General features: G+C 44.6%; 3 protein-coding genes across 6 annotated transcripts in view; 2 read left to right on the forward strand and 1 right to left on the reverse strand.

The window, feature by feature from the left end:
* Positions 1-17,139, forward strand: part of LOC125023333 (pleckstrin homology domain-containing family G member 3) — a 30,658-nt gene extending 13,519 nt beyond the window's left edge. For 2 of the 4 annotated variants that reach the window (XM_047610536.1, XM_047610534.1), the window contains exons 3-19: positions 2,459-3,000; positions 5,477-5,577; positions 6,784-6,853; positions 6,950-6,996; positions 7,101-7,251; positions 7,486-7,617; positions 8,491-8,673; positions 8,790-8,882; positions 10,139-10,225; positions 10,311-10,341; positions 10,554-10,655; positions 10,745-10,777; positions 11,575-11,585; positions 11,946-12,326; positions 13,130-13,246; positions 14,180-15,641; positions 15,757-17,139. In XM_047610536.1, coding sequence (XP_047466492.1) covers positions 2,459-3,000; positions 5,477-5,577; positions 6,784-6,853; positions 6,950-6,996; positions 7,101-7,251; positions 7,486-7,617; positions 8,491-8,673; positions 8,790-8,882; positions 10,139-10,225; positions 10,311-10,341; positions 10,554-10,655; positions 10,745-10,777; positions 11,575-11,585; positions 11,946-12,326; positions 13,130-13,246; positions 14,180-15,641; positions 15,757-16,406 — 4,193 coding nt within the window. In that variant the 3' untranslated portion in view covers positions 16,407-17,139. The remainder of the gene's footprint in view (positions 1-2,458; positions 3,001-5,476; positions 5,578-6,783; positions 6,854-6,949; positions 6,997-7,100; positions 7,252-7,485; positions 7,618-8,490; positions 8,674-8,789; positions 8,883-10,138; positions 10,226-10,310; positions 10,342-10,553; positions 10,656-10,744; positions 10,778-11,574; positions 11,586-11,945; positions 12,327-13,129; positions 13,247-14,179; positions 15,642-15,756) is intronic. The other 2 variants (XM_047610535.1, XM_047610537.1) reach the window with 2 other exon arrangements.
* A 50-nt stretch (positions 17,140-17,189) lies between these two features.
* On the forward strand, positions 17,190-24,703 carry xgb (x globin). The gene is made up of 5 exons (XM_047610538.1): positions 17,190-18,340; positions 21,437-21,544; positions 22,737-22,857; positions 23,015-23,095; positions 23,949-24,703. The coding sequence occupies exons 1-5, from the start codon at positions 18,171-18,173 to the stop codon at positions 24,066-24,068; spliced, it is 600 nt and encodes a 199-aa protein (XP_047466494.1). The 5' UTR covers positions 17,190-18,170; the 3' UTR covers positions 24,069-24,703.
* srp14 (signal recognition particle 14) lies at positions 24,223-26,733 on the reverse strand. Its single transcript, XM_047610539.1, has 5 exons — positions 26,582-26,733; positions 25,724-25,796; positions 25,490-25,602; positions 25,369-25,401; positions 24,223-25,239 (listed from the first exon to the last, which is right to left on the reverse strand). The coding sequence occupies exons 1-5, from the start codon at positions 26,603-26,605 to the stop codon at positions 25,150-25,152; spliced, it is 333 nt and encodes a 110-aa protein (XP_047466495.1). The 5' UTR covers positions 26,606-26,733; the 3' UTR covers positions 24,223-25,149.
* Positions 26,734-27,753: the final 1,020 nt, after the last annotated feature.

The following is a 27,753-nucleotide window of genomic DNA, read 5'->3' on the forward strand; positions in this document are numbered from 1 at the left end:
CTATTAAAGAGCACAGTCAAAAGACGATTAAAAAAACGCAGCTTACACAGGCTTCACCGCCAATGGACTTTGTCATCTTTGTCCAAACCAACAGGCAGACTGGAAACATTTTGCGCTGTCTCGCACAGGACCAAGCGTCCCGCTTATCTCAGATCGCCAGGCCGCTCGCGTTTCTCTGCACTGTCTGTTTCAATATATTAAGTGCTTTGTCAACTTGTGTCGCTTTCCCCAAAAACATGTGGCGTGTGGTATCAGCTGCAGATAATTCCTGCTTGTAGAGTCTGTGTGTGAAGTGGTCAAAGCTTCAGTGGGAGCTGAGCTGGCCCTCACGTCAAGTGCTTTCCCATGTCTTCGGATAAGTCAGACCGTGCCCACGCCACTTCTGTTTACTTTTTAGTGCAGAGTAGATCAGTCATGCATGTCTGGTTTGGCTACCTATGCGGTAGATAAGGGGATGTGGGCACTTTTTAAAAAGAAGTAGAATGTGGGCTACACTTAGTCCACACTGTGCCGTTCCTCTTTTTGTTCTTCCTTTTTGGTTTGGCAGTGGCTGCAGTCTACAGCACAACAGCTTTATTATAGCAGGATATTTGGTGGGAGGAAGACATGGGAAGAGGAAGGGAGTTTCACAAGCCCGACACGGCACAGCTCAAACCCAAAGGCAAAGACACAAGTGGCAAAGGAAGCAGATGCCTTATATTAATTCATTGTGGTGCAGCGAGTGTAATAGCTTACCACTACACCCCCTTTACACCATCAACCCTGTGATTTGTCACGGAGCGTAAACAGAGCTTTCTCTGGTGGTCAGCTCCTGCTTGCCAGCTCATCTGTTTCTCCCAGCGAGGCTTTGCATGGGAACTGCGTTGTTGGGAAGGTTTGATGTGGATTGTGGAACGAGGAGTGTAGTACGAACGACATGAGCCCAATACTGACTCATGGAAAGTTCCGGGATGCCAAGACTTGTGTGTGTGTGTGTCTGTGTGTGTGTCTAGTGTGTGTCTGTGTTTGAATGTGATTAAACTGAAAGGCAGTGTGACTTTCATGTGAAGTCCATCATCCAGCAGCACAACAAACTTTCATTAATCACTAGCTCAGTGCCCTTCCCATGTTTTATATGAATTGGGATTTAACATAATTTGTTCCAGGGGGACCAGTAGAAGTTTGCATATTCGGTGAACGGAAGATAAGTCAACAATGTTCTCCAGCCACTTAGAGTTAAAAGAAAAAAACAAACGAACATGCTTTACAATATCTGTTCTGTGCCACAGCTGTTTGCTATCAACACCGAATTATGCTCCACATCCACACTTGGCGATATCACTTACTTGAGACGTTTTATTTAATGGTGGTTTGTGCATTGCAGATTTACATTTATTAGTCTGAAGGCCAAATTGCACGACAAAGCTCCATTTCTTTGGCTGGGCAAAATCGTTTTGACCTCTTTGCCCTATAAATATTCAAGGAAACGGAGCTCTCTGCACAGTGGCTACTCAGTGGCCCGTTCTCACACCGCCATGACTTCATATATTTAGGAAACATTTGTGAGGAAAATCCCCATCTGGCCAGGAAGGATGTGAAATTGAATATGGATTCCATTTCTCTTAAATTCAGACATAGTTCCTTAAAGACATATAAACAAAGCTCCTGGACCCCATACCCATTTTTTTTTCTCATCTGCCCCCTCCCCCCCTCTGTTTTTCCAAGCTTCAGCCTTCAGTAGTCAGGAGAGAAAGAGGAAATGGCTGGGTTTTCCATACAATATGCAGTGTTGTAATTAGGCCATGTCAGTAATGATTTGAAGGAGGACTCTTACTGTAAACCACTCCTCCACATCTTTGCCTGGGAGTAGAAGCACAGAGCTCTGAGCTGCGTTTTATTGATTCTTGGTGATAGTCTGTTCAATGTTCTGTAGCTGTAACATGTATAGTCTTACTACTGTGGTAAAGATTTGCGTAGGACATGAGGGAATCGCAATGCTTGGCGAGAGAACATGTCCCTTAACCCAATTTAAAAGGACATCTGTTTAGTAAAAGCATTTTGTCCAGGGCAATTAATATTATGGCAGCTGTCAACTATGCAAATGCCTAAATATGATCGCTGAGCTTGATAACAAAAAAATACATATATGATATATTAGTACTGCAAATGTAATAATAAACAAATTTTAAAGGTCCAGTATGTGAGAATAAGTGACATCTAGTGGTAGAGATGCAGGTTGAAACCAACTGAAAACGACTTGCTTCACTTCTTTTCTAAACATTTAGCAGAATGTTGTGTAGTAGTAGTAGTAGTAGTAATAGTAGTAGTAGTAGTAGTATGAAAACACTCCATTTGCAGACAGAAAAAAACACAGAAACCACACAACACCAAGTTCTACCAAATGTTTTCCTTACAATGTTCTGCCTGTAGGTGCTACTTAGTGTTTACTGACACCTACCTTCTGTTTGTTTTATCCCAGAATCTCCTCAGTTGTCCTCACCCCTCTCCATCAGTGAACATGTCCAGGGCATTGCTGATGTGGACCCAGACTGCTACGGCCAGGTGTGCGTCGAGTCCCTGGATGGAGAGGGCGATCGTCCGGTGAGCCTGGTGTCCACCCTGTCCTCTGGTTCTTCCCGCGACAGTCGCAGCCTTTTTGGTAGCACGGCAGCTCTTCCTTCCTCCACCACGCCGCCCATACCAAACGAGGACGACATCAATTTGGAACTGAGTCCATCAGAAGGCACCAGGGAGCAGGCTGGAAACCAGAGTCCCACCCTCACAAGTTCCGGGGGCGGCTGGCAGGAACAGCTGGAGAGCAGGGTGATCGGCAACCAGTGGAACAACAACAACGCCACTGCCAACAGGAAGGCGAGCAGCGAAATACCTCATATTCCTGCCTCACCGGTCGTCACGGATACCATGGCGCCCAACCCAAAGCTGACCTATGTGGACCGCGTTGTCATGGAGATCATTGAGACAGAGCGCATGTACGTCAGGGACCTGCGCAGCATCGTGGAGGTGAGAGGATGTCAGGGATGTGGTGCCTTTACTCAGGCCGCGCCACTTTCCATTACAGTTAATGTGTTTCACTTTCAGCCAACCATTCTGTATTATAGAGGTAAATCAGCAGTATCCTGTATTCAAAGCCTATGTTTGACTTGGATTAACACACAGCTATGACTTAATGTCTGCAGCGCTCTGTAGTGGTGATTAACTGAATCTAGGCAGCCAGAATCCTGCATAGGGGATTTTTACTCAGTGGCTGTTGAGAGCAAATAATGTGTAATTGTTCTGGTTGTTCCAAGCAGCTGTTTGTAGATACAAGAGTCTGTACTTATGAAACATCCGGTGGATGTTTCTTTTTCTTGACCAGGATTCATTCGAATTGTTTTGCTTTCCAAACAAATCAGCCAGTGAACAAAAAAATGTACGCCTGACATCTGGCATTTGTGTGCCTTGTTTATAGATTTGTAGTTCATAGAAATGACGGCTGTCCAGCGTTTTATGATCGGGGTGCAGTGTTTTGTATAAACCACCCTGTATATTTACAGTGCGGTGGAAGTTTATAGCCTGTGCATTGCGGACTCGTATCTGGAGTCAGAAACGGGACACAATGCAGGTCTGTTGTGTCGTGAATGGCGGTCACTTTGATCTTAGTTTAAGATAGTGACAAACTCATCTAAAAGATGTGAAGAGTGGAAAATGAGCCTGGGATGACTTGACCTCTCAACGGGCCACTTATTTCTTATCATGGTTTCTACCTTTGTAGTCTGGAAACAACTTCCAGACAGAGAAACCCCCCCTTGCCCTCGGTTTGCAGTCGTCTCCCCCTGCACTGACAGTAATGGCTTTAACACGTGAGGCCTTTCTGAGTCTGACTGGCAGTAAACCAGCCAGCACCTCTCCTCACCTCGTCGCAGACTGAGCTGGCGTCTAGCATTTGCTGTGGGAGGGAGGGAGCGCTACCCCTCGTGCAGCTTAAGTAACGACTTGCTCCTGACAAACACTTCCAGGACTTCAAACTATTTCAGTCGACAGCAGCAGCGTGCCTGCACACAGGCCTGGGTGCTAGCTGAACTCTCAGGCCCTCCCAGCCAACACAAACACCAGCGTCTCTGCGCCAGCTGAAGATATAACGCACATGAAAGAGGAGCAATTGTTTTTTCCGTAGACTGCAGTGTGGGAACGCAGCCGAGCGCAGATGCACCCCTTATAGTTTCGTGATTACAGCGTGGCGTCGGCCATTTTAATTCCACGCGGCCTATTTTAATTTCACACCGAGCCTCAGATCTGTCAGAGATGTGTGAAATGCTTCCTTCAGTTTGGCTTTAAACTATTTCAGGGCTTCAGCTTGGTGACACGGTGACATGGAGCTTAGGAGCAGCTTTAAGGCATGTTCATCCCTGTTGTAAAATCCAGTTTATCACTTTTCCATGGTTACTCTTAAAGCGTTCTCCATGGGATAAAGTTCTGAGAACAGCTGTTTGACCCCAGTTGGTCTCGCATGCATTTCTACATCACCGACACCTGGTTCGAACACTCCCAGCTTAGTCATGCTCAGCACTGTTAAAGCAAGAATGTAATTGGTGCTTCACTGTGTTCAGAAAGACCTAGTGAGATGTTGGATTAACTCTTGATTAAAAATGTGGATTGATACACAAGCGCATGCACCATGCCAAAAGTCAATGCACATTTTAACACAAGTAGTGTTTTTTTTGTAAGGGACTGACTGCACATAAGCAGGAGTCTTTCTCTACTAATATCGATGATGGGCTGCAGCTGCTTCAGTATTGTGCTGTGATGACTGTGCTCCTGGCTTGTCCAGCTGGCCTGCTAAGTGTGTGTGTGTCTGTTTGCACCACATCATCTGGGAGGCTGTTTAGCGGCGGGCTGTTTGTGTGCATGTTTGCCTCTCGTTAACTTACTCTTTCACTCGTTTGCAGTTGTTTGCATCCCACATGAGTGTGTAATTGACCAAGAGAGGGTAATCATCCAGATGTTGGCATTTTTGGCTTTGGTTTGCTTTTTTTTTTTTGTGTGTGTGTGTGTGTGTGTGGATATTTTTATCCATTTCTGAATGCTCCTGAGGTCCAGAGGGAGTCAGGTTCTGGGAGGGAAACAGACTGTGTCTGGCAACTACAGGCACGGAGAGTCGCACTGTCCATGGAACAAGTCCTTAAAAGGATCCTTTAAGCGTCACATAGCTAACCCGTGAAACGATTCTGCCTTTTTAGCATAAGAAATCCTAAAAATCCTTCCTTATTTTTGTGTACATTAGATGATATTTTATAGATTTAAAATTGTAACAAGCAGCCGGACAAACTAAACATCAAATCACTCAGCTTTGATATAAAAAGGAAAAAAAATGGTTCTCAGGGTGCACGTTCTCTCTGCTGATAGTGATTTGGACGTGCCTGTGTAATGCTTGGACATTAACACGTTATCAAATTTCATCATGTGCTTTTAAGTTTAACTCCATGTCTAACTTTACCAGGACTATTTGGCACACATAATCGACACGGGCAACCTTCCCATACGGCCGGAGCAAGTGTGCTCTCTTTTTGGAAACATAGAGGACATCTACGAGTTCAACAGGTAAATCATCCCTTTATGAGCCTTCCTTGTGTTCTGTCGGGTGTAAATTAAGAGTGAAGGACGATTGACAGCGTGATAAAACATACAGTCATTCAATGTGGATGCAGTGGGAAACAATGTGACAAGTCTACAGACACAAATATCCGAGAGCGTTAGGAAATAGTGCATTAGCTGCCTGTACATTTCAACATCTTATGTCAGCGAGTTTTCGTTGCTGACTGCCCCTCTTGCCAAAACACACATTAACATTCCTCTCTCGTAGCAAGGAGCCGCCCTGGTAATGCCAAGGCTACTATACAGTCCCGAAGAACAAATAGGAAAGATGACATTTTACTTTTCAATGACATTCTCTCTAGCTTTACTAGAGTGAAGGCTTTAGGCAGCTTTTGGATTCGCAAGGTCATGGCCTGTCAGAGAGGAGGCTCCTCTTAAGTCACAGGATTGCATTGCTCTGTGAAGACTTTCACAATGTAAAAATGGTGATGAAGTCATTTATTACAGTTGTAGTTAGGAGGAATTCTTGTGTCAGCCTGTGCACAGGTGCTACGTGTTTACCTATTGCAGCAGAGTTGGACTAATTTGTTGGAGGCTGGCCAGAGGAAACAAGACTTTTTGTGTGGCAAGAGAACATTAATGTGTTTCTATATAGTGTGTATCTAGAGTATGCAGATTACATGTCTTTCAGACACTTAGTTTGCTGTAATTTAATCCCATTATTGGTTTTTAAGTGTTCTCAAAATTTTTAAATTCACATTTGCCAGTAATTGATAAACAGTCTTACTACCATCCTAGAGTTTGTACTTCTTTGTAGCTCTTAACCTTGTCCCAGATGAGATAAACATAGCCGGCCAAGCTATCGTGCAGTAGGAACAAATATTGACTCTTGTAAGTCTCAATGACAATAGTTTTGTCATTGAACACGCACATTTTCCTGGAGTCAAGTTGTTCAGTCAAGTTAAATCGCACATTTTCACTTTGTGTTGTGTTGATTTCGCACATTGTGTTTTCTGATGGGACCATGGGCCGCATGCGTTCTCAGTCTAATCCTCCTCAAAGGCCCCTGTTTAAAAGTCTATGGCTCCCTCTACTGTCGACTGCATGTAAGATCAAATGTCAGTCAAAACGGAGGAAAGATTATTAGGATTGATTCACTGAGCGCCGTTGTTTGCTATTTCTTCCATGTTCATGTTGTGTTCTGCATTTCAGTGAACTACTGCAGTGCTTGGACATGTGTGAGAACGACCCAGTGGCTATCGCTCAGTGCTTTGTAAATAAGGTGAGCCAAACCGTCTCTTACGTGTTTATTTACAGCAATATTGGTTGCTAAGGAAATACACACTCACGATCTATTGTCTGATTTGTGTTTCCCCAGAGTGAAGATTTTGAAATCTACACCCAGTATTGCACCAACTATCCCAAGTAAGTAACAGGAAGTAACAGCAAGATGTTCCTTTTTAAAAAATAAACATCTTAAAAGCAAGCTGTAGCACGCAGAAATGAGCTCAGAAATGTCTCCCTTCCAGCTCAGTGGCGTCACTAACCGACTGCATGCGAAGTAAAACTTTAGCCAAGTTCTTCATGGATCGTCAGGCTAGTCTAAAGCGGTCCCTCCCTTTGGGCTCCTACCTGCTAAAACCAGTCCAGAGGATCCTGAAGTATCACCTGCTCCTTCAGGTACAAAATGTCGTCAAGGATACAACTTTTTATTTCAGTGTTCTAGCTTGATATATTGATGATTCTGTTGTTAATTTGCAAGTGGTGAACGGTTTAACCAAAGAGTCATTTTTGGTTTTGTAATTATTTCTAAAATGCCTGAATGCTGAAACGTATATAGAATAGAAGAAACATCACACAGAGATGGACCAAGACGACCTAATCGACCTAAATGTTCTTGACCTGTTTTCAAAGGAAATTGCAAAGCACTTTGACCCAGACGAGGAAGGCTATGAGGTCATTCAGGAGGCCATAGACACTATGACAGGAGTGGCCTGGTACATCAACGACATGAAGAGGAAACATGAACATGCCGTCAGAGTGCAGGTCAGGCAGCACTGCAAACACATGCAAAGCACTTTTGCGCAAATGTTGTACAGCGCACAGTTGGCAAGGGAGGGTTAGAAAAGATGAGCAGCTCTGTTACTCACTGATCTTGCGTTGTATGTCTGTTGTGTAGAGTTATTGGAAACAGAAGGCCGCTGCGACTTCAGTCTCTTGCAGTGTTTCCACAATCATGAAATATTAGGTGATGATTAAATGTCGTACAAACAAATTCAAGTGAAGCACTGTGAGATAACCAGATGGGGGCACTAGCTTCCCCCTCGGGTGCTATTGAACCAAGGCAGAATAATGCGGTTAAGATGACGCTAACCCTAACCTAAGCATCCCAGGGTTAGGGTTAGAGATAGGGTTAGGGGTTAGAGTAAATAAGGCTTTGTCCACATTGGACAAAAGCAAATAGCTCGTGAACAGAAGGCTGTAGAGACTTGAAACTAGACTCTACCCCTCCCAAATGTGGCTCTGGGCTACGCGCCTGTCCAGTGACTAATAAAGCAATCAAACCCCAACCGACAGAAAACCATGTAGCAACACGAATATATGAAATTCCTTAGTTTCATTCAACCGATTTAAAAGGCTAATTGATAAGATTATTTTCAAATAATTGTAAACAACTGATTGTGACGTGCCTAATTTCTTTCACATGGACTATGTGTATTTTAAAGCTCCAAGTTTGTATTGACCTGAATGTTTTTCTCACGTCTACTTTAATTTTAAAGCTATGCATTTCCTTGGTTTAGCATTTATAGGTGTTGTATAAGATGTACAAATTGAAAGTGACACCAGGCTGGCATTTTCTTTAAAGAACATGGCTGAGGGTGTGTGTCTCAGGCTATATGCTTTCATGTGCATCTGTAGGAGATCCAGTCTCTGCTGATCAACTGGAAGGGCCCTGACCTGACCACCTATGGAGAGCTGGTGCTAGAGGGCACTTTTCATGTGCTGAGGGCGAAGAACACCCGCACACTCTTCCTCTTCGAGAAGATGCTCCTCATTACCAAGAAAAGAGGGGAACACTATGTCTACAAGATCCATATCTCAGTATGTGCATTCACTTTATTTCTGTTGATTAGTGGTTTAATAATTTTTTAAAAAATGTAGCAAATAACCCACACTTTTAGTGTTTCTTTTCATCCCTACATTCTTTGTCCTCGCAGTGCTCCACCTTAATGCTACTTGACAGCGCCAAGGATCCCCTGCTCTTCAGTGTTATCCATTTCAAGCATCCTAAGCAACCCCATACGGTGCAGGTACGCGTGGCTACACCGGTTAACTGTTAACCTTTCACAACCTGCAGCACAATTACACCCCACAGAATATACTGCATTTCAGTCTGACCCAGTTATATCACCAGTCACTGATCTGTACATATTTTAATAATATAAATCTTTGTCTTTCGTATTTTTATGTAAACTTGGAAATAATCTATAAACACACAACTGTGTAAAGACAGAAGAAATATTTCAGGTTCTTTTAGGTCAGCAATCAAATGAAAAGACTCCTTTGCATAAGAGTGATTGTCTCCCGTAGCGATGTACTTCCTTTGAAGCTGCATTCAGATGACACTCGACTCATGGATTTGTTCAAGGGCCTTGATCAATTGGATCAACACGCAGCCACCGTTCTCCTGTTTCTAATATAAGCTGTGCCTCATGTTTCTGGCAGAACGTAGCTTACTAATAAGCAGCGGACAGACTGAAGTTCTCTAAAGGTCCAGTGAGCGGAGCTCTGAAACAGTATGTGGATCACTCGAGTCCAAATGTGATGAGGGACACCAGTCAGAAGACCCAACACTGTGGTCTGGGTGGGCTGTTACATACCAGTATTTCACAGTGGGATATAAAAAAATAAAAAAAAAAGTCGTGTTTATTGAAAAATCCAAGCTGTGACAGCATTCGAGGCTGAGGAAGTTTTACTGCTCTGGAATTAAAGCCCTGACACCGAACTGACCGAGTAGCACTCCATTCTTCAAGGACCTGCCGCACCCTTTGCATCTTTGTGGAAGAGGGTTCATATGGCAGCAGTGAGACCAAAGGCATGAAGGCGAATTAGAGCTCTCATTCACAGTCACATGACCACAACACAGCTGAATATTTATATAAACACTTGAAGACTGTGCAAGCTGAACATTCCTGAAATCACAAGAATCTCTAAACGGGAACAACGTTGAAAACCATTCGATCTCTCGTTCTGAACTAATTTGTGGATTCTGTGCTGCGTCCATTAAAATTCCTGTACATTCTTCTTAGATTCTGCATTTCACTCTAATATGAATACTTGTAATGACATACCTTCTTCTTCAAAACAAAAACAAAGTAGAGGTTTGTTTATGAGTGGTATTTAGGAGCCCGCTGTATATTTACATATGCTTCTAAAAATGCAAATGCTTACTGATGGATCTTCTCCCGTGACCTCGTTCTCCTCTATCCCATCTGGATGTTTGTACCTGGTTTGTCTCTATTAATGTGGATGGCTCTTCCTAAATGAGCTGGGCTTGTTGTTCCAGGCCAAGTCCGTGGAGGAGAAGCGTCTCTGGGCTCATCAAATTAAGAGGCTCATCCTTGAGAACCACAACACCATCGTGCCACAGAGGGTAAACATCATCATCCCTCAAACAGGGTTCCTTTCTCTTGCACCTTTTTCTTTAAAACTCACTCTGTCTGTTTCTCTCTTTAAAGGCAAAAGACGGCGTCATGGACAATTCAAACTGTAAGTGTCACAGACAGACCCGTTCAGTCGTTGCCACAGCAACCGAAGATGCCGCTCGCAGATGATAAGAGTTGCTTTGTTTTCCGTGTTCAATATGGAATGTTGCTTAATTTGCCATGAAGGCGTCGCCTGTAACCCATCCATGTGTGAAGAGAAAATAGTTTTTTTTAATTGCAGCGCTGAGTGTAATGATGTATCCATCTGCTGCTCAGATCCAGGGAAGTATCAGTATAGTCCGGAAAGACTGAAGAAAGCAGAGACCTGCCAGGCCGACGACTTCCACGTTGGAGGAAGAAATGGGAGGAGGAGATCAGGTAAAGTAGGCCTGTGCATCTTTTTATTTTTGTAACATTGTCCTCTGCATGTCTACTCAGTTGTAAATTTCTAATTTCTCTCTTTTCAGAGCCAGCAAAACAAATCATAAGGAGCACAAAAGGTTGGTACATGGTTTGTTTTTTGTTGATTTGACCGGATGTTGGGTAGGATTTGAACAGGGGCTCGGTTCGATCCACATTCTGTTGGCTGCTGTCCAGTGGCCCCCACAGTGTCCCCCCTCCTCCCCGACCCCCTACCAAGGTTATTTTGCGGTGGATAAGAGCCGGTCACGTCTCCATTGAACTTCTGCTTTGTTCCCCTTCAAAGACACCTGGAAAACAGATCAAAAGACACACACACACTCGCTCCCACTCCACCTCGCCCGCAATGAAGTTAATTGTATGCCACGCTGGTCGAAGGCTTTGTCATACACAAGCTCTTTTTAATAGTCAAATTCAGCCCTGCCCTCAGATCTACGCTGCTTCCTGTTTTCAATGATTCTAATTGGCCGCCGCGAAAGAGAAAGTTCTCCTTTGCTCTTGGTCCAGATCAATTTTTGAACCAATGTAATGAAGAAGCAATTTTCATGTCAGCCTTCTCATTTGGGTGAAGGAGTAGGTCATCACATCCTGGCTAATTGCATCATGTCCAGTTTGAGCCCCTGAGAACAAGATGTTTTTTATCGGTATTTATCTAATCACAAGGCCTCCCTTAAGTCTGGCCCAGACTAACAACTGCCTCACTCAGTCCTTGTTTGTGTAGGCAGAGATCGTGTCCCAACCATAATTGTAGAAGATGCATGTGGTGTTCAGGTTATTTTGTCACATAATATTTGACTTGAGCATGCTCGTTATTGACATTCTCATTTGTTTTTTTTATCTGTCTTCCTCCTCCTGTTTATCTTCGTTCTCCACGCAGCCGTCTTGAAGGTAAGCGTCCGAAATCCAAATGTAGTCTCTCATCAGGTATTGATAAGCCTGTTCAGTCTGTTGTTGCCACGCTGTTTACTTACTGTAGGACACCAGGTTGTGTTGAGATATGGCTTGTGCACGTTTGACTCAGCAGTTCAGAATTCCAACTCTAATTGAAAAAAGGACCTCAACTAAAAATGAGAAACGCTAATCTCCACAGAACATACTTGGACTTCCCATGCCCTGCAAAGTCATATCTCACCCAAAGCTAAAGCTGCTTTATGATGACTTCATCCCATTTACAGCCGCGCAATCACAACATGGCTCTAGCACTGACCTTGTAGTAACCAACCACATGTCTATGACTTCACGCTACAGCATGCAGACAGTGAGGGTGCACTGCTGGGGGATAGGTGCTCCCTTCAGCCAGCCACTAGTGTCAGTACGCTGACCTCCAGTGTAGGCGAACCCGAGGCTGAGATGCCATGTGTGGAGGATCTTATTTCCAGAGGGGACTCTCTGGAGCAGCTAAATCCTCCTGACAGCGACCCGAAACTGGGCTCTTCACCCAGTGAGGGGGGGCTGGAGCAGGAGAAGGCAGAGGAGGAGGAAGAGGAGGAGGAGGTGGAGGGGAAGAGTTGCAAGGAAGATATACTGATGGGAGACGACCAGGTAGCCGACTTTGCCAGCTCAGTGCTGGCAGCCATCTCCTGCTGGCACTATAGAGCCAGGGCTTTGCTTTCTACTCACTTCACAACGGTGAGGGGTTCTGCCACCCACAGGTTTCCCATTTCCTGCTCCATTTCGCCGGCATCACCGATACTCTCACTTTCTCCCACGCTTGCTCTCATCCCTCCCATCCGTTTTTTTTTTTTCATACACCGAATCGCAACTAACACCATTTGCACTGTCCACGTTAAAAGGTCAAATTGTTGTTTCTGAAGTGCATGGACCGATGTTCTCTGAGATTGAGTATATGGGTGAAACTTTCGAGTCATTCCACACATTGCATGTGTTCGCAAGGATTGTTTTGCTTTGGAGTTGAAATGATCCCACTGTGCATGCACATTACTGATTTCCTTCCTTGTGTTGTTACAATGTACTGTTCATAATTGTGTGTTGGGATATGATTGATGTTGAAGGCCATGCTGTTGAGGCCATTTGCATTAGAACCAGTGTCTCAATGTGCTCTGGTAAATGTTGGTTGACTACAAAGGTAAACGTAGCCATCTAATTAAATAATTAGTATAATAGTGAGAGCTTTGCTCTTTGATAATCATATTTCCTAATCATATTTCCCCTCTGAATTATTTTCATAATCAGGAAGTCTTTGTTAAGGTTAATTGTTGCAGCCGTATTGTTTCCTAATGAATGAATACACATCATCTCAGTAGGAAGATTAGAATTTCACAGTGGAGTTTTCAGGGATAACGTGAAATTAGAAACTTTGAACATTAAGCAGATGTTTGCCTGCTGTGACAAATTGTTCTGCTTTATTCCTCATGGAATTATCTCTCTGGAGGATTTTAATTAATTCGTTTAATGCTGTTTTTTCCTTTTAGGATGATCAGAACAGAGATACTGCTGAAATGAACACAACGCCCGGGCAGGAGACACAGTCTTGCACGCAGGCAGAAATATGTGGGGATGCTGTTATGAACGAAGCTCCCAGCATTCAGGTACTTTATAAAGCTTAGTATGGTGCTTATACACACATGCATTCAGTATTATTCCACTGGTGTCTCTGAGGCCGCGTGATGTTTATTCACTCTATTAAAGAATGCCTATCTATTCACGTGGTCATTGCGGAGCCTATTTTCTAGCTCATTGTATATTTTGAATGTGACTCTTTCAGTGTATTTGCTCTAGTTTCTCTGTGAATGAGAGCGAGCTGATTCAATACTCCATTAGACTTTAAGTAAGTTTCCTGCCTAATAGCTGCTCTTTGCCGTGAGCATTTCTCTGAGGCCTATTTAAATCGTGCCTGCAGCTATATTAGTGCCTGCTGTATATTTTCCCCCCTGAATATTAGAATACCACGCACGTTCTGTCGTCCTTTGGTCAGCGCTCACTCCCACCGAGAAAGGCGGTAGGTCTCAGTCCTTGGAATCGGCAACTTTAAGACATTTCTGCATCTGAGAGTAGAGTGTAACTTGTTATTCTCACCTTATCTCCACCGCACAGCTCCAAGCTGCAATTTTCACAAATGCAGGTATTTCAAAAGAGCGGGCGACACCTGGAAACAAATTTAGATTAACGGCAGAGTAGGGTGGCATCAGCAATATGAACACTGGTAGGGCCACATTGCAAGATTCAACTCGCCAAGGGTAATGAAAATGGCTCAGTGAAGAGGCATTAACAACAAAGCAGCAAATGGCATCAGTGTTTACCACACTTAGATACCGTACATAGAAATAAGACACTGTAATGATGCTCAAGTGGGCCTAATAAGATGAAACGCATGCAGCATAAACTGTGGCTGCTTTAGATTTAACCGTCTGGATGACTTTGAAAAGGACGATTAAGCTAATGTGGAATGGAGAGCGCTCGCTGTTAGAATGTGTCTTACACTCATTACATCCCATTTTGCAAACACTCTTCTCATGTTTCAGGTCAGTGTGCAGGAGCTGTGTCCTCTAGACTGTGTGTCTCAAACGGAGACGAGCAATCAGCTGGAGGTGGATTACCCCCGATGCCCAGGGTCTCCTGAGACTTCACCTGACCTAGAAGCTGAGACCCCAGAAGCTCAAGATAGCTCTAGAGAGACTGGTGAAGAAGAGGAAGGAGGAAGTGATTCCTCCAGTCTTCAAGTGGGCGAGACGAGTGTACTGACGAATGTTGAGCTCTCGGAAGAGGAAGAGGAGGTGCTTTCAGATGATAAAAGCATCCTACCCTCCTCTGTGTTGGACCAGGCGAGTGTGATAGCTGAGCACTACATCAGCAGCCTATCCAGAAGGAGTAGTCTGGTTTCAGAGGACCTGGGTTCCCTGGCCTGCCCCTCACCATCAGTAGATAATGATACTTTTCAAAGCCCTTCAGCCTGCATGGACTTGGAGAAACAAACCCAAATGTCTGTTGACTCTTCTGCGGAACCACAGGGAGTCTCGGAGGCTTCAGTTCTTGTGCATGACCCTGTGCTGGACACTCTCGTTGAAGGTGAACGCAGATCCACTCTTTCCAAACAAGATCGCCTCCTCATCCACAAAATCAGACAGTACTACGAGCACGCTGAGCACGACGATGCTAACTTCAGCATCAAGCGCAGGGAGAGTCTGTCCTACATTCCAGCGGGTCTGGTCAGGCAGCTGAGTCGACAGCTCAACAGTACTCCCCAGGACAAGGTCGCCCAAGTCCACAGGAAAGGCCTCTCTCCCAACAGGCCTACTTCTTGGTCTGTATTTGACCTTCCAGGATTAGAAAAGAGTCGAAACACTGAAACCTGTCAAAGAACGGAACCACGGAGATCTGTTGGGACCAAAGCTAGATCTGTCAGTGTCACAGATTGTTCTATGTCAGAAGAGGAGTTCCGGCCCTCGTCGGACATGCTCAAGGTTTGGCAAGACATGGAAATTGAGGAGGAGAGTGGGGAAGTCGTTCAGACTGCACAAGAGAAAGTTAATGACTCAAGATTAGAAGCTGCCCAGGATATGAACTCAGACACTTTGTATTGTAAAAATGATGAGCAACCACCTCAGATTCTGTCAGATTCTCACGTAAGAACTGCCTCTGAGAGCTCCTCCACGACGTCACTTTCTGCGTCTTCCCCAACAGTGGAGGGTGGATCAGGTCAGGAAACAAAGCCATCTAAGACCTCCATGTTTCAAGACAACAGCAATGTCAACCATAACCAGCAACCTAAAATCATCAGCTTCCGAACGAGCATGGATGAGGACCAGATCCTACAAGACATGGGAAAGATGAAAAACAAGGTGTTCCAGCTGGCTCGCCAGTACAGCCAGCGCATCAAAAATAACAGGCCCTTAATCTGGCAGAGGAACCGAGACATGGCCGGTCAAGAGGGCTTCAAGAATATGCCTGGTGCCCACGAGGAGAAGATGCAGTTGAGGAAAAGGGGTAAATGGGACGCAAATGACAGCCACAATGCTTTCTTTTGCCGTAACCTACCAGTTTGACTTATGAACATAGAAAACTGAAAAGCTTTCTTTGTATGTTTTGTGTATGTACGCAGGTATACCCAACCTGAGGTTGCCCTGGAATGCTTGTGATCAGGCAGTCATCCCTGAAGTCTGTTCTCCAAGTCTTGTCGAGACTCCCACCTCTGGAGCCAGCTCCCACAGCGCTGTTACCTCCCCACAAAACCCACCGTCAGAGACCTTCCACTGGCCCCACGTCCAGGAGTTGCGCTCCAAATACACAGAGACCTCCCACCCGAAAGTAACCCGGAGCTGCACGGCCCCAAACGGGATGCTGGAGTGCAGTACCAACAGGTGTAATGGCTGCTCCCACAAGTACAACAGCTCCTTAGACCTTCATAAAGCACCGACAGACTGTCCCAGGAAACGGTCTGAATCTTTAAACACGGAGTGTCCCGTGGTAGAGGACAGTCCCCAGCACCACACGCAGCCTCGGACGCATCCCCTGCTGTGCAGGTGGAGCTCTTTGGACCACATGCTGGGATCTCTGCCCCTCCACGAAGTACAAAACCTTCAGGAACCTGTGAGGACCTGCGCTGCTGCCGACAAACTCCAAGACGGGGTCAACCTCCTCCAGGAGTGCGTAGACAATGCAGACAGTGCACCGGCTTCAGGGAAGAACTCAGAAAGTCACCTTGTGAAAAACCTACGGGAAAAGTTCCAGAGCTTAACAATAAGCTCGTGAACACGTGATTTATGTGTATGTGCGTTTTAAAACATTTTCTGTCAGCTAGGTGAACTGTTTATCTCTCAAAAGAATGGATCCTCTTGTCTGCACAATGTTTTCAGTTTAGGGGGCACTGAATTGTGATGTTGGCACCAGTCTAATATTAAAGGGATGTTACTGGTTAAACCACGGGGCGGGGAACATATGTTGTCTCTTAAAAAGTGTATTGCAATATTTATACAGTACACTGGGCATTTGACTGCACAATACTAAGGTAAAAACGTGTATATAGTCTCTGTATCATACAGAAAAGGATTTTTCTTCTTCATTGTTTTAATGATTATTAGGTTTCCACCCACTGTTGGTGCTTGTGACTGTTGTTACTACAGCACTATTATCATTAACCATGTAAACTGCCAGCTGAGACTTTCAGGGGAAAAAGAAATGGAGTTGAAGTCTCTGTCCCTACACCAAAGATGGTCGCCTCGTAATGCGTGTGGTCACAGCAGTCATTCGCTTCCACATTTTACTGTAGCTGCTTGTCAGAGTGTTACTACACATCACTGGAGCTTTATTTTTCCTCAGTGCGCTGTATATTTTCTTGGAACATTATTTATGAAACTGTATAGTTGGGAAATATTGGCCTCATGTAAATATTTGACAAATAACAAGCCCTTTTTACTTTTCCATTCCAGGCAATGCGTTGTTTCAGTTTCCCATGTTTTTAATAAAAACAGAAATGGTAAGTTTCCACAGGTCCCCTCTTTGTTAAAGCTTGGTAACTCTATATACCACTCCGAATCCATTTGAGCTGTGGTTGAAGTGGGCCCTAAGAGAGTGTTATTTACATCAAGTGAAACAGAAAGGAAAGTGGAGCAGGTTTTATTGCTGCGTAGTGTACATAAAGTGCACTAGGAATGTGTTTGGTTGATAAAACGTTTATTCTGAAACAACGAGACGCAGCACATCCACTTATCTAGAGAAACATGAAGAAATAAACATTTTATTTATAGGTTCCCGGAGACCCTTTTTAAAAGTTCTAAACCCTACCATTTTATTGGCTTGATACTTCAAGGCCTTTACCGATCATTTCTGCAGGATACATGCACATATATGTGTATGTATCCTGCACATACAATACCAAATATGTTTGCATATAATAATGAGATCAATGTGGAGGTAAAGACAGGAGTAATCAGTGTGTTTAGCATATTAAAAGCATCCAGGCTGCGGTGGCTGTGCATTATTATTCGACGTTGGGCGTATGTGAGCGTCTTTATATATTGGTCATTGCTGTATTTTATTTAAAATGACAGCACAGCCCGGCCATAAATGTTCCTCAGGTTACTTACAGTGCGCCCTCGTGGAGCCGGTGCGCCGTCTCTCTGAACCATCCTTGCGCCTGAAAGCTGTGTCAAGTCAGAAATAAACACCGGAAGTCGCTCATTTTTTTCCCCTTCACCGTAAAAGCTGTATTGCCTCTCCTTCTTACACGCGCTCATCGAGGCTTTTTTTTATTCTCGACGAGCAGCACTAACATCCGTCTGCTGGCTGACTTGACGCGTGGTACCTACCGCAGGAGCGGAGAGAAAGACGCGCACTCGAACCAGATGCCGCCACCACCACCACCTCCAGCAGCAGCGGCAGCAGATATAATCTGGCACAAAAGTGTTTAACATTTCTTTTTTTCTTTTCTTTTAATTGTCACTTCATTCATCTCGGATCGATACGAACAAACAACAACAACAAAACCATCACCGTCTCGTTTTCTTTAGAGGAAGAATGGGCTGCGCAATATCAGGTCTAGCAGCGAAGACGGACTTTGCAGACAGGAACGCAGAGGATGCTGGTGCCGCTGTGCGTCTCAACCAGGACCAGATCCAGATGATCAAGGACTCGTGGAAAGTTATCCGGGACGACATAGCCAAAGTTGGGATTATTATGTTTGTCAGGTGAGATCTTAAGGATTTGGTTTTTACATGTTGCCCCTTGTTTTTTGCCTTTGAGCAAACTCAGGACGTAAATCAGTATTGATTGTGTGGACTCGCAGGGAGGTAAAAGCTTCTGTAAATCTAGTAATAGGATAAATTTAAGGTTTGATGGAAGATCCTTTAATAACGCATGGAAGATACATTTAAAAAAAGAAATGCTGCATATCTGGCGCCCAAAGACACCCGGGGTGTAAAATAAATCTCAGTTTCCCACAGGTTTTCTGTATCAAGTGTGTTTAAAAGACAAACGATGCCATCAGTGAGTCATCTGCACCGGGGCCAAAGGCAAAGAGGATCTGTACAGGGCCTGTAGTGGTGACATGGCGCCCTGACCTTTCTGCACAAATCCAACACACCTGCACCGCGTCTGCTCTGCCTTCTGACCCGCAGCTCTTCAGCGAAAGCTCGGGCCGGAATCCTCCTCCTCCTCCTCCCCTTTCTTATCACTTCACATCACATCTAAACCTCATTACAGTATAACTCAGAGCTCAGGGTCTGCTGTGGTACGGTGCAATTAGAGCCATCAGTCATCAGGGGAAACTCGTTTTATCAATTATGGTGATAACCAGCGTCCGGGAAAGCATCTTTGGCCCTTTGGCAGTTGGCATGGAAATAAAACAAATGAAGGAATATGGTGATAAAGGCTGATGGACGCTATGGCCAGATGCCCAAGGGTTTGACTTGGCGCGTTAGGCTGGAAATACATGGGGCTTATTGTGGGTCAGGGTTACAGCGGTGACCCCGGGGTTCTACCTCCTCATTGTAATCGTTACAGTGAAGCAGCAGATGAGAATCGCCGTTTTTCTTCTCTGAGTTTCAAGTTCAGCCCCTCACTCCCCGGCAAGAGGCATAATTTTAAAATAAAACAAAACGACGCCAATTAAAACCCCATTCGAGCCGTTTAGGGTGCCACAGTGTCTGCATATGTCACGCATGCTTGCACTCGCGTTCAGACAAAGTGGAAGAAAATAACAAGCTCTCTCTCTCTGCGTGCTGATGGCGCGTTGACAGCTGTGGAATCGGAGCAGTTTTCTCTCATCAGCGGGGAGAACATTTCACAGTCACTTCAATCCCGTTATAGCTTCTCTCGGGCAAATAAGACGCACACACATACACAAATAAATAAATAAAAAGAACCCCCTTGCACCGTGCAGACATTCAGCTTATTCGTTTAATCACAGTGCTTCCAAATGCATACATCATGAGCACACTTCCCACGTGTGACGCTTTCTTTGGGTCGTAAAACACGGACTCATTGAGTTCTGCCTAAACCGCTGTAGAAACGTGTGCAGCGGCCACGGTAAAGTGCGTTTTAGTGCACTTAAAAAGCGCCCCGCTCTCGCTCTCTTTTCCTTTTGACGGAGCCCGGCGACCACGTCGATATATTGTATTTCTATAGACTCTCCCTCTGCATTATCATCGTGTGCCCGTCAAAGGCCGCAGAGCCATCAGTGAGGCCATCACTTCTCCAGCACCCCTTCCCGGCACCCCTATTCATCTGTCTTGTCCATCAAGGGGCGCATGTTCTAGACATCTAATGCATTTATTCATGGGGACCCACTACGGCCTTTGTGTTACGGGTTTTAATCCTCTTGCTCGGAGCTTCTGGAAAATAAAAAACCGTAAGCAGTTCAAGTGAGCTCGAACTGCCACAATTTTTCTAAATGATATTTAAATATTAATGATCGGGCCCTCGGATGGCTACCTGTTGACATTTGCCGCCCTCTCTGTTCCGCACAGATGTTTCCTGGGATCGAACTTAGGAATCGCCCCTGATTATTGGCTAATAAATGTAGGGCGAAATGAGGGATTGTTATTGTAACCGAATCAGCTGATAATTGCATCCAATGAAAAAAGCATGGCCGTGGAACAGAGACGCCACTTATAGCTCGTCTCTTCCTCCTCTGCTCTCCAGGCCTGCATGGACGCATGAGTGCAGGACGGGACTCAAAACATGAATTGAATTAGTGTGAGAGTATGTTAATTTATTCTAATAGGGTTTTTTTTGCGTTGCTCACACATGTTTGTCAGTTACTAAGGTTATCTGAAACAAGTGTCTGTTTTATTCTATTGACGGTGAGGGCACATTAGTGTCGAGTTATTACCCTCCCATTGGCTGAATTGGATTGTGCGTCGTGCAAAGAGATGAGTGGCGAATTAAAAGGGAAACGCTGAATAAATGAGTGGAGGAAGAGTGCAGATGGAAAATGGAAGGACTTTTAAAGAAGGGTCACGGTTGGGGCAAGGATCCATCGTGGACGTAAACGACTCCAGGCACCACTCCAGCTTTCATTTGGGCTAACATCCGACAGCCAGCGACATTTCTCTTAGCTTTGATGCCAATCATTATCATTTGCCCTCCACAGACTCCGTGCTGAATAATTAAGCATCTCAGTGTGCGGCGCAACACGACCGACATCCAGAATCAACCGTGCACCATCGCAAATGACAGGTAGCTCAGCTGGGTGCTGAAGGCGTGTCTGATTGGGTGGCAGCGCGTTTAAACTCTCCGGGTTGGGGAAATTTGATTGAGGGTAAATGGTAAAAACGAGGCCCCGTCCCGGATCTGACTACGCGGGGGTGGCGCGTCGCAGCTGCGGCTGTGAAATGAGGGTATGGACCGGCTGCCTAACAAACTCCCCCGATCTCCCACTGCCCTGTTACTGATTGCAGCTGCCGGTTGTGAAAACTCGAGGCGGAAGGCAGCGGCTATAAGAAGAATCGGAGAAAGATCAGGAAAGGGCACAATCAGATCTCTATTCAGAGAGTGGGATGGATGAAGGATGAGAGGGAAGCCTCTGATCGTTGAAGTGTGCACATTCACCATCATCAGCCCTGCGGGATTACAGTAGTGTGTGTGTGTGTGTGTGTGTGTGTGTGTGTGTGTGTGTGTGTGTGTGTGTTCATGCTGAAACTCTTGGGGTTGTGTGATCTTAGTTGGTAGGGGGGGAAAAAACAAAAAACATTTGTTTTGGTGCGTTTTGATTTTTGGATTGACAGGCCGCTTCAGGGGATGCTCATGGATGGCTGCTTGTTTTCTTGTCGCCTTGGTAACAGGTTGTTTGAGACCCATCCCGAGTGCAAGGACGTCTTCTTCCTGTTCCGAGACGTGGAGGACCTGGAGAGGCTGCGCACCAGCCGGGAGCTCAGGGCGCACGGCCTGCGGTCAGTTGGACATGCTGCACACATCACAACACATCGGCGCGTGAACACCGCGAGCGACGCAGCCGGTGAAAGCATAGCAGCGCGTGTCATACGCAGGGCAGCGGAGCATATCGACATGTAGCACGCTGAGGTCAAAGCATAGCCATCACTCTCTGCCGCTGTCACTGTGACAGTGAACCCGGCTGTTATGGAAAACAATCTCTTTATAAACACGACTGGTGTCATTTTACCGTATATGTTATGTTGATAATAGGGACATTTATTTATTTATTATTATTTGAGTAGGCTTTTTCAGTCACAAATTATCACACATTTAGTTTATTTCCTGTTCTCGTGCAGCGGCCTCCATCATTGTTTGTTCTTTCAGCCCCAAAAGAACCTGCTCGTAGCTTTATTATTATATAGGATATTATATTATATATTTTTAATTATTTATGTATTAATTTCTCCAGGACGGCTTATGCGAGACAGACAGATCAGTCAGACAGACGTCTGTGTTTCAGGAAGTAAATCAACACGTGCAATAGCGGGGCTCAGTCACGTGGTTTTAATATCTATGCCACCGAGTAATGTGCATACAGCTGAAGGCAATATTTTGATTTGACGCTACTGATTCATTCTTGTTTTGTTTTTGTTGCTTTTTGTTGTGTGTGTGTTTTTTTTCTTTAGTATTTTCATGGCAAATGAAGTATCAACCAAAAAATATATATATTATCAACCCATCTGGTTATTTATGGTAATTCGATTTTCTTTAATTTCACCGGAACAGCATTAGATGATAAAAGCTGCGCTGCACATATTGCGGTGTAACCATGAGATAAATGGCAGAGTGGAGCACCTCAGGTGGTCGTATAATCAGGACGCCGCTGCAGACAGGGCGTGTTGCATCCATCACGGGCACTTGTGCGCCGTTTCCCAGGGTGCACCATGCTTCTCTCCGTGGTCCTCTACACTCGGGAGCCACGGCAGCCAATTACCGCCGGAGGACCTGGAGGTGCAGAAGGGAGTTTGGCCTTATGCGCACCAGCGTGAGCGTGTTCTTTAATCCAGTGATAAGGCCAAATGGGAAACAGTGCTTGTGAGAATACCAATGTCACCAACTTTCAACACAGAAGGGCATCAGTTCACGGTCGCCTAATGCTGTGTTGTGATGAATCCAGTGTTTCATCCTGGGCATTTCAATCTCTTTCAGGGTGATGTCTTTCATAGAGAAAAGTGTGGCTAGACTGGACCAGCTGGAGAGGCTGGAGGCCCTGGCTCTGGAGCTGGGCAAAAGCCATTATCACTACAACGCACCACCCAAGTACTACAGCGTAAGAGCCTGGTGATCCCAACAGTGCTGCTTTGTTTATAGAGGAGCGCAGCCCTTTGTTTGACTTACAGTCATTCTAAGACCTCTAATGTCTCAGCTGAATGCTAACACGCGTGCTCTTGTAAGTAATTACAAAGATACACATTGTCATCTCGCAGTACGTCGGAGCAGAGTTCATCTGCGCCGTGCAGCCTATCCTGAAGGAGAAGTGGACGGCGGAGCTGGAGGAGGCATGGAAGGTAGGACGTGTGTGTGCGCGTCTCTTTCTGTGTGCATGTGACTCGGAGGCATTTACAGCCAGGCATTCTTGGGAAGGGGGCTTTGTAAAATAATCTTAATAGCTGCAGGGATGGTTCGCGTCCGGCACACATCTCATTAATTCTCCGTGTAACGTGTCAAGATGGAAACGAGTGCGACATCAGCCTGACTGCTGTGAAAGTTTACATCTCACTGAACCCTGAACCGTACGCGCGCATGCTGAGAAAATGGAACATGGCTCTGTCACATCGTGTTAAGTCACTCCGGGAGCCCTCGTGTTATTAATACACAGACACTTAATAATGCTGCGCGGTATCCATTCAGAAAAGATGCATGGATCTTAATTTGTGTTAGAGTGCAAATCCTTTTTGAGGAGGAAACATCATATTGGAGGACAAATACAGACAAAAACAACAAGGTTTCAACCTCCAATCAGGACATCCATTAATTAAAACAATTCAATTTAAGGTTTAATTTATGCGCATGTGGCTTCTAGTGCCCTCTGGCGGCTAAAAAAAGATCACATCAACATTAAACTTTGCCTTCATCTTTTCTCACATAAATAGAAGTTATGAAAAACTATCGACTGGAATCTAATCTTGAAATCTAATAAACTGAAAAATACTCAACAATTTGACGTCTTACGGGCTTTTTCAAATAATTGACCTTTGTTTTTGTTTTTACATCGTCTTTCTCATGGGATGGAAACAATAGAATAGTGCTGTCTGGATACAAAAGAATAATTCCTTTACAGTTCACACACTTCAATGCTTGGATGAAAGAGTGAGTGTCCACCTGTGGGAATCCTGACCCGGTGTATTCTTTGTGATCCAGGCTATGTTTCTGTATGTGACCAGCCTCATGAAGCAGGGATATCAGGAGGAGAGCACCCGACAGCGCCACCTAGCAGCCTCCCCGAAGGAAAGACCAGACAAGAGGAACACCGCGCTATGAGACGCCGCTTCTCTCTGCAACAACAGACTGTTCTTACCACTCCGGCACACAAATGCACACATGTATATAGTGTATATTTACTGTCTTTGTTTTCTACATTGCTCTCGTTCAGTCATAATTTGCTACTTTATCAGAAATGGACAAAAACATGCGGTGACTTTTAACGAAGCACTTTATTTCTGAACTTAAATTCTGCTGTAGTCCTCCTCCACGAGGACAAGAGATGATACATGAAGTCGACAACATATTCTGACCGTGGTTAAACCTGCCTTGTACTCGCGAAGTAAACGGAAATGACAAGATTAGTGTGGCAGCCAATCCTTTGTCTCTGTATTCATAACTTAAACATGCCTTTCAGTAAATCTACAGTTTTTTTTGTGCTATCACTTGAACTCATTCAGAAATCTTGAATTGACCACGTTAACTGAAGCTATACAGTATATTTCACTGTTGATTAACAATTTAAGACAGCCACTGGAACAGATTGGTGTTGGTATGTAAAAAATAAAGGGGGAAATAACTGTATTTCAAAAGATACAATAAAAAAAACGTTAAACAATATTTTATACTCAAATACAGTGAAATTTCACGTGAATAAATCTGATCCGTGTTCTGAAATTTCAAATCCCATTCAAGAAAAAAAAATCTTATATTTGTAAATGAAATGGCCTTCTAAAAGAACATAAATAGGGGCTCTTAACGAATAAATGGAAAGAGAGGCTGTTATTCATCGTGCTCGGTGGATTTGGCTCCAGAGGCAACGGCGCTGTTGCGAACCTCAATCCGGAGCAGAAATAGTGGATGTTCAATAAAGTTGGTTTCGCTTTGAACTGCATGAGAAATCCTCAGGTTTTCTGTTCCAAATCACAGATGGCACCGGGCAGCCAGGGATGAGACGTTACCATGCAAACAATGGCGTGATATCAAAGCAGTCACCAGGTGGATGAGCGGTGATCCTGAGGCCTTGAACGAATGGGGAGAAAGCCGACCAGGGCTGCAGATCAGATGGAGTCCTCTCCCATTCCCTCAGATTGTACAGGCCAGTTCAGGTTCCCAAGGCTATCTTTAAAGAGTCTGTTGCTCATTGAGTGGCTTTGGTCTTCTTGCTTTTGCTTTTCTTATCTTTCTTCTTAAGTCCATCCATGTGAGCTCTGAGGAGGTTGGAGTAGGCCTGTAAAGAGGAGTTTTAAGTGTTACAAATGGCTGATCAAAGATAGTGAGAAAGCAAGAAGACGAGCTGATCGAGAGAAGCTGCATTTAATGACCCAGGACAACTGCGTGAAAACACAAATCTACCTACCATCTGAAACTTGATTACTTCTTTGGTGCTGACCTGAAATGGTAAGAAACAAGGACTTGTGGATAAACATTAACAGAAAAGGGTCGTGAATCCATTAACATGATAAACTCAGTCAGCTCACCACTGTGCTAATTTTCTTCTTTCCATCAGACGCTCTGATGAGACATTTGTTATCTGCAGGCTCGAACGACTCTGTGTGGCCCTTTCTCGGCACAGGTTTGGTTCTGCCGTCATCTGGGAAAAATAAAAACACATCCCATTAAAGCTCTTTTGATAATGAAAAAGGGGAAATCCACAGCTCCACATCCTCTTTTAAATTACGCGTCTTTGCTGCGTCTGAGAGGATCCTACTTACATTTCTTTAGCGTGATGACAACACTGCCCGATGTTCTGCACTTCTGGAAGAGCCGCGTGAGCTCTGTGAGGAACTGGACAACGGAGAGAATAACGTTAATATTTTAGTGATCAAAGTTGAACGTCTCAAATCCTAACATGGGAGAGGGGCTGTGAATGTTGTGTGCTGAGTTGGATTTCAGCACAAACAAAGAGTTAACGCAATAAACTGCCAGTTAGGTAGCGAAACCTGGTCGAATTAGAGCTAAACAAAACAGCCATGCAATAAATCTTTATGAACATTAGAAGGTTTTATTGTAGACTGAGATTGAGGAGGCTGAGTGTGTGTGTGTGTGTGTGTGTGTAGGTACAGATGTACAATTGAGAAAAATAAAATAAAATCGAAAGATAGTACAGCACAGCACAATTTAAACCAGTACAGTCTAGCCAAGTGATTCTAATCTGCTGGCTAACCTAAATTTCGCATGACTGTTATTCAAATTAGTGAATGAAACCAAAGGCGTGTTTACTTAACTCTGCTGGTTTGTTCAATGTTGGGAAAATACGCAACAGGGTGCCAACAGTCATAGTTTGACCACAATAAGAGCTATCTCAACCATTAAGCAGGAAAGAGGCTGTAAATGCTTCTTATTATACCAGAAAATCAAACTGCTGAACACGTTACACGGCTCCTAACTCGGCTCTAATCCAGTGCTAGCTTCAGCGTTAGCATCAGCAGGCTAGTGACTATCTTGGCCAGTCGTGGAGGCTATCGTCAAGCTAACTGTTGGTACACTAAAGCGGACAGTGTCAAATTCTCCGGTAATTATTAACAGCGACAACACACTGCGTAGTTATGAGAGTATTTTTTTCTTCTTACCGAGTCATTTTCAAGCAGCACCATGGTCCTCTCTTCTTTTCAGCTGTAGCGTCAGCTCACTCGCCGCAAGCTATGCTAATGCTAACCGCTGGGAAGCACACGTACTACACTAGCCGAAGCCCCGCCCACCGCCCTCGCGGCGGGGTCTGCGCTGCCCTCACAGCGCCACCTACAGTCAGGGAGGGGGACAACACGAAGACGGCCCCTCGGTCAGACACAGATAGATGTATGAAATTTCCCTGCTGCATCAGCAATGTACAGCCAGTCGACACCAAACATAATGTATAAAAAAAAAAAAAAAAAAAAAAAAAAAAACAATAAAACACACACAATATACTATTTACACAACATTTACAAGAATTATAAATTAGGGGAATACAAAAAAAGAAATTGTCTTGAAATGAAATTGATTTACAACCAATGACCAAACAACCACGTGCAAAAGTGCAAAAATAAAGCGTCATCTGTCACATACAGAAGAGGAGTTGAAGAGGCAGAAGACTTGAGGCAGGAAAGATTTCCTGTAGCATTCCTGGAGACGGAGTTTTGTAGTAGTTTATAGTTTTTCTTAATGTAATGATAGCATACAATGGCACTCAGTTCAATTGCAACTATAACTGTAGTGTGCCCGATTGCAGTTGTTACAGATGTAAAGTATACATGTGATACAACAAGAATTTTTTTTTCTTTTTTTTTATTTGGTACAGCAAGTATTTTTAATGGACTTCATTTTGATTAAGTCGTCATAAAAAAAGAGCATCAGCAGCACATGGTCCCCACATTAAAACAATGCAGCGCCTCTGTTATCACAGATAAACCTTGTGATTCAGACTTTTGTTTAAATACAATGTCGAAATAAGACACACCATCTGCAGCTACTGTTTTATTCTTGGACCTGCGGATGTGATTCTAACCAGACGTGGCTGCCGTGATTAGCGAGACTGCGACAGGGGTTGTTCAGGTGCAGCCGGTTGTTCAGGTGGATGACGCTGGTGGATTTCTAAGCCCTCGCGTCTGTCCTAATTGATGGGAGCCACGCTTAAACCCGGGCATTAGTGTCTGGTTTTACAATGCTGTCTTAGTCAGTGTCACTAATGAGCCCACGGAGCTCTCGCAGGCTCTGGTGGAGCCATTACCGCAGTCCGGTGGGATTTCAGTACCCAACAACACAC

Source organism: Mugil cephalus, chromosome 17, assembly GCF_022458985.1.
Source record: "Mugil cephalus isolate CIBA_MC_2020 chromosome 17, CIBA_Mcephalus_1.1, whole genome shotgun sequence".
Taxonomy (NCBI): Eukaryota; Metazoa; Chordata; class Actinopteri; order Mugiliformes; family Mugilidae; genus Mugil; species Mugil cephalus.

Bases quoted from the DNA above. Each gene is read 5' to 3' on its own strand.
- xgb (XM_047610538.1), top strand. From the start codon at position 18,171: ATGGGCTGCGCAATATCAGGTCTAGCAGCGAAGACGGACTTTGCAGAC. The intron at 21,545-22,736 runs GTCAGTTGGACA...AATCTCTTTCAG, and splicing joins CTCAGGGCGCACGGCCTGCG to GGTGATGTCTTTCATAGAGA. The intron at 23,096-23,948 runs GTAGGACGTGTG...TTTGTGATCCAG, and splicing joins AGCTGGAGGAGGCATGGAAG to GCTATGTTTCTGTATGTGAC.
- srp14 (XM_047610539.1), bottom strand. From the start codon at position 26,605: ATGGTGCTGCTTGAAAATGACTCG. The intron at 25,603-25,723 runs GTAAGTAGGATC...TATTTTTCCCAG, and splicing joins TGTCATCACGCTAAAGAAAT to ATGACGGCAGAACCAAACCT. The intron at 25,402-25,489 runs GTGAGCTGACTG...TTACCATTTCAG, and splicing joins AGAAGAAAATTAGCACAGTG to GTCAGCACCAAAGAAGTAAT.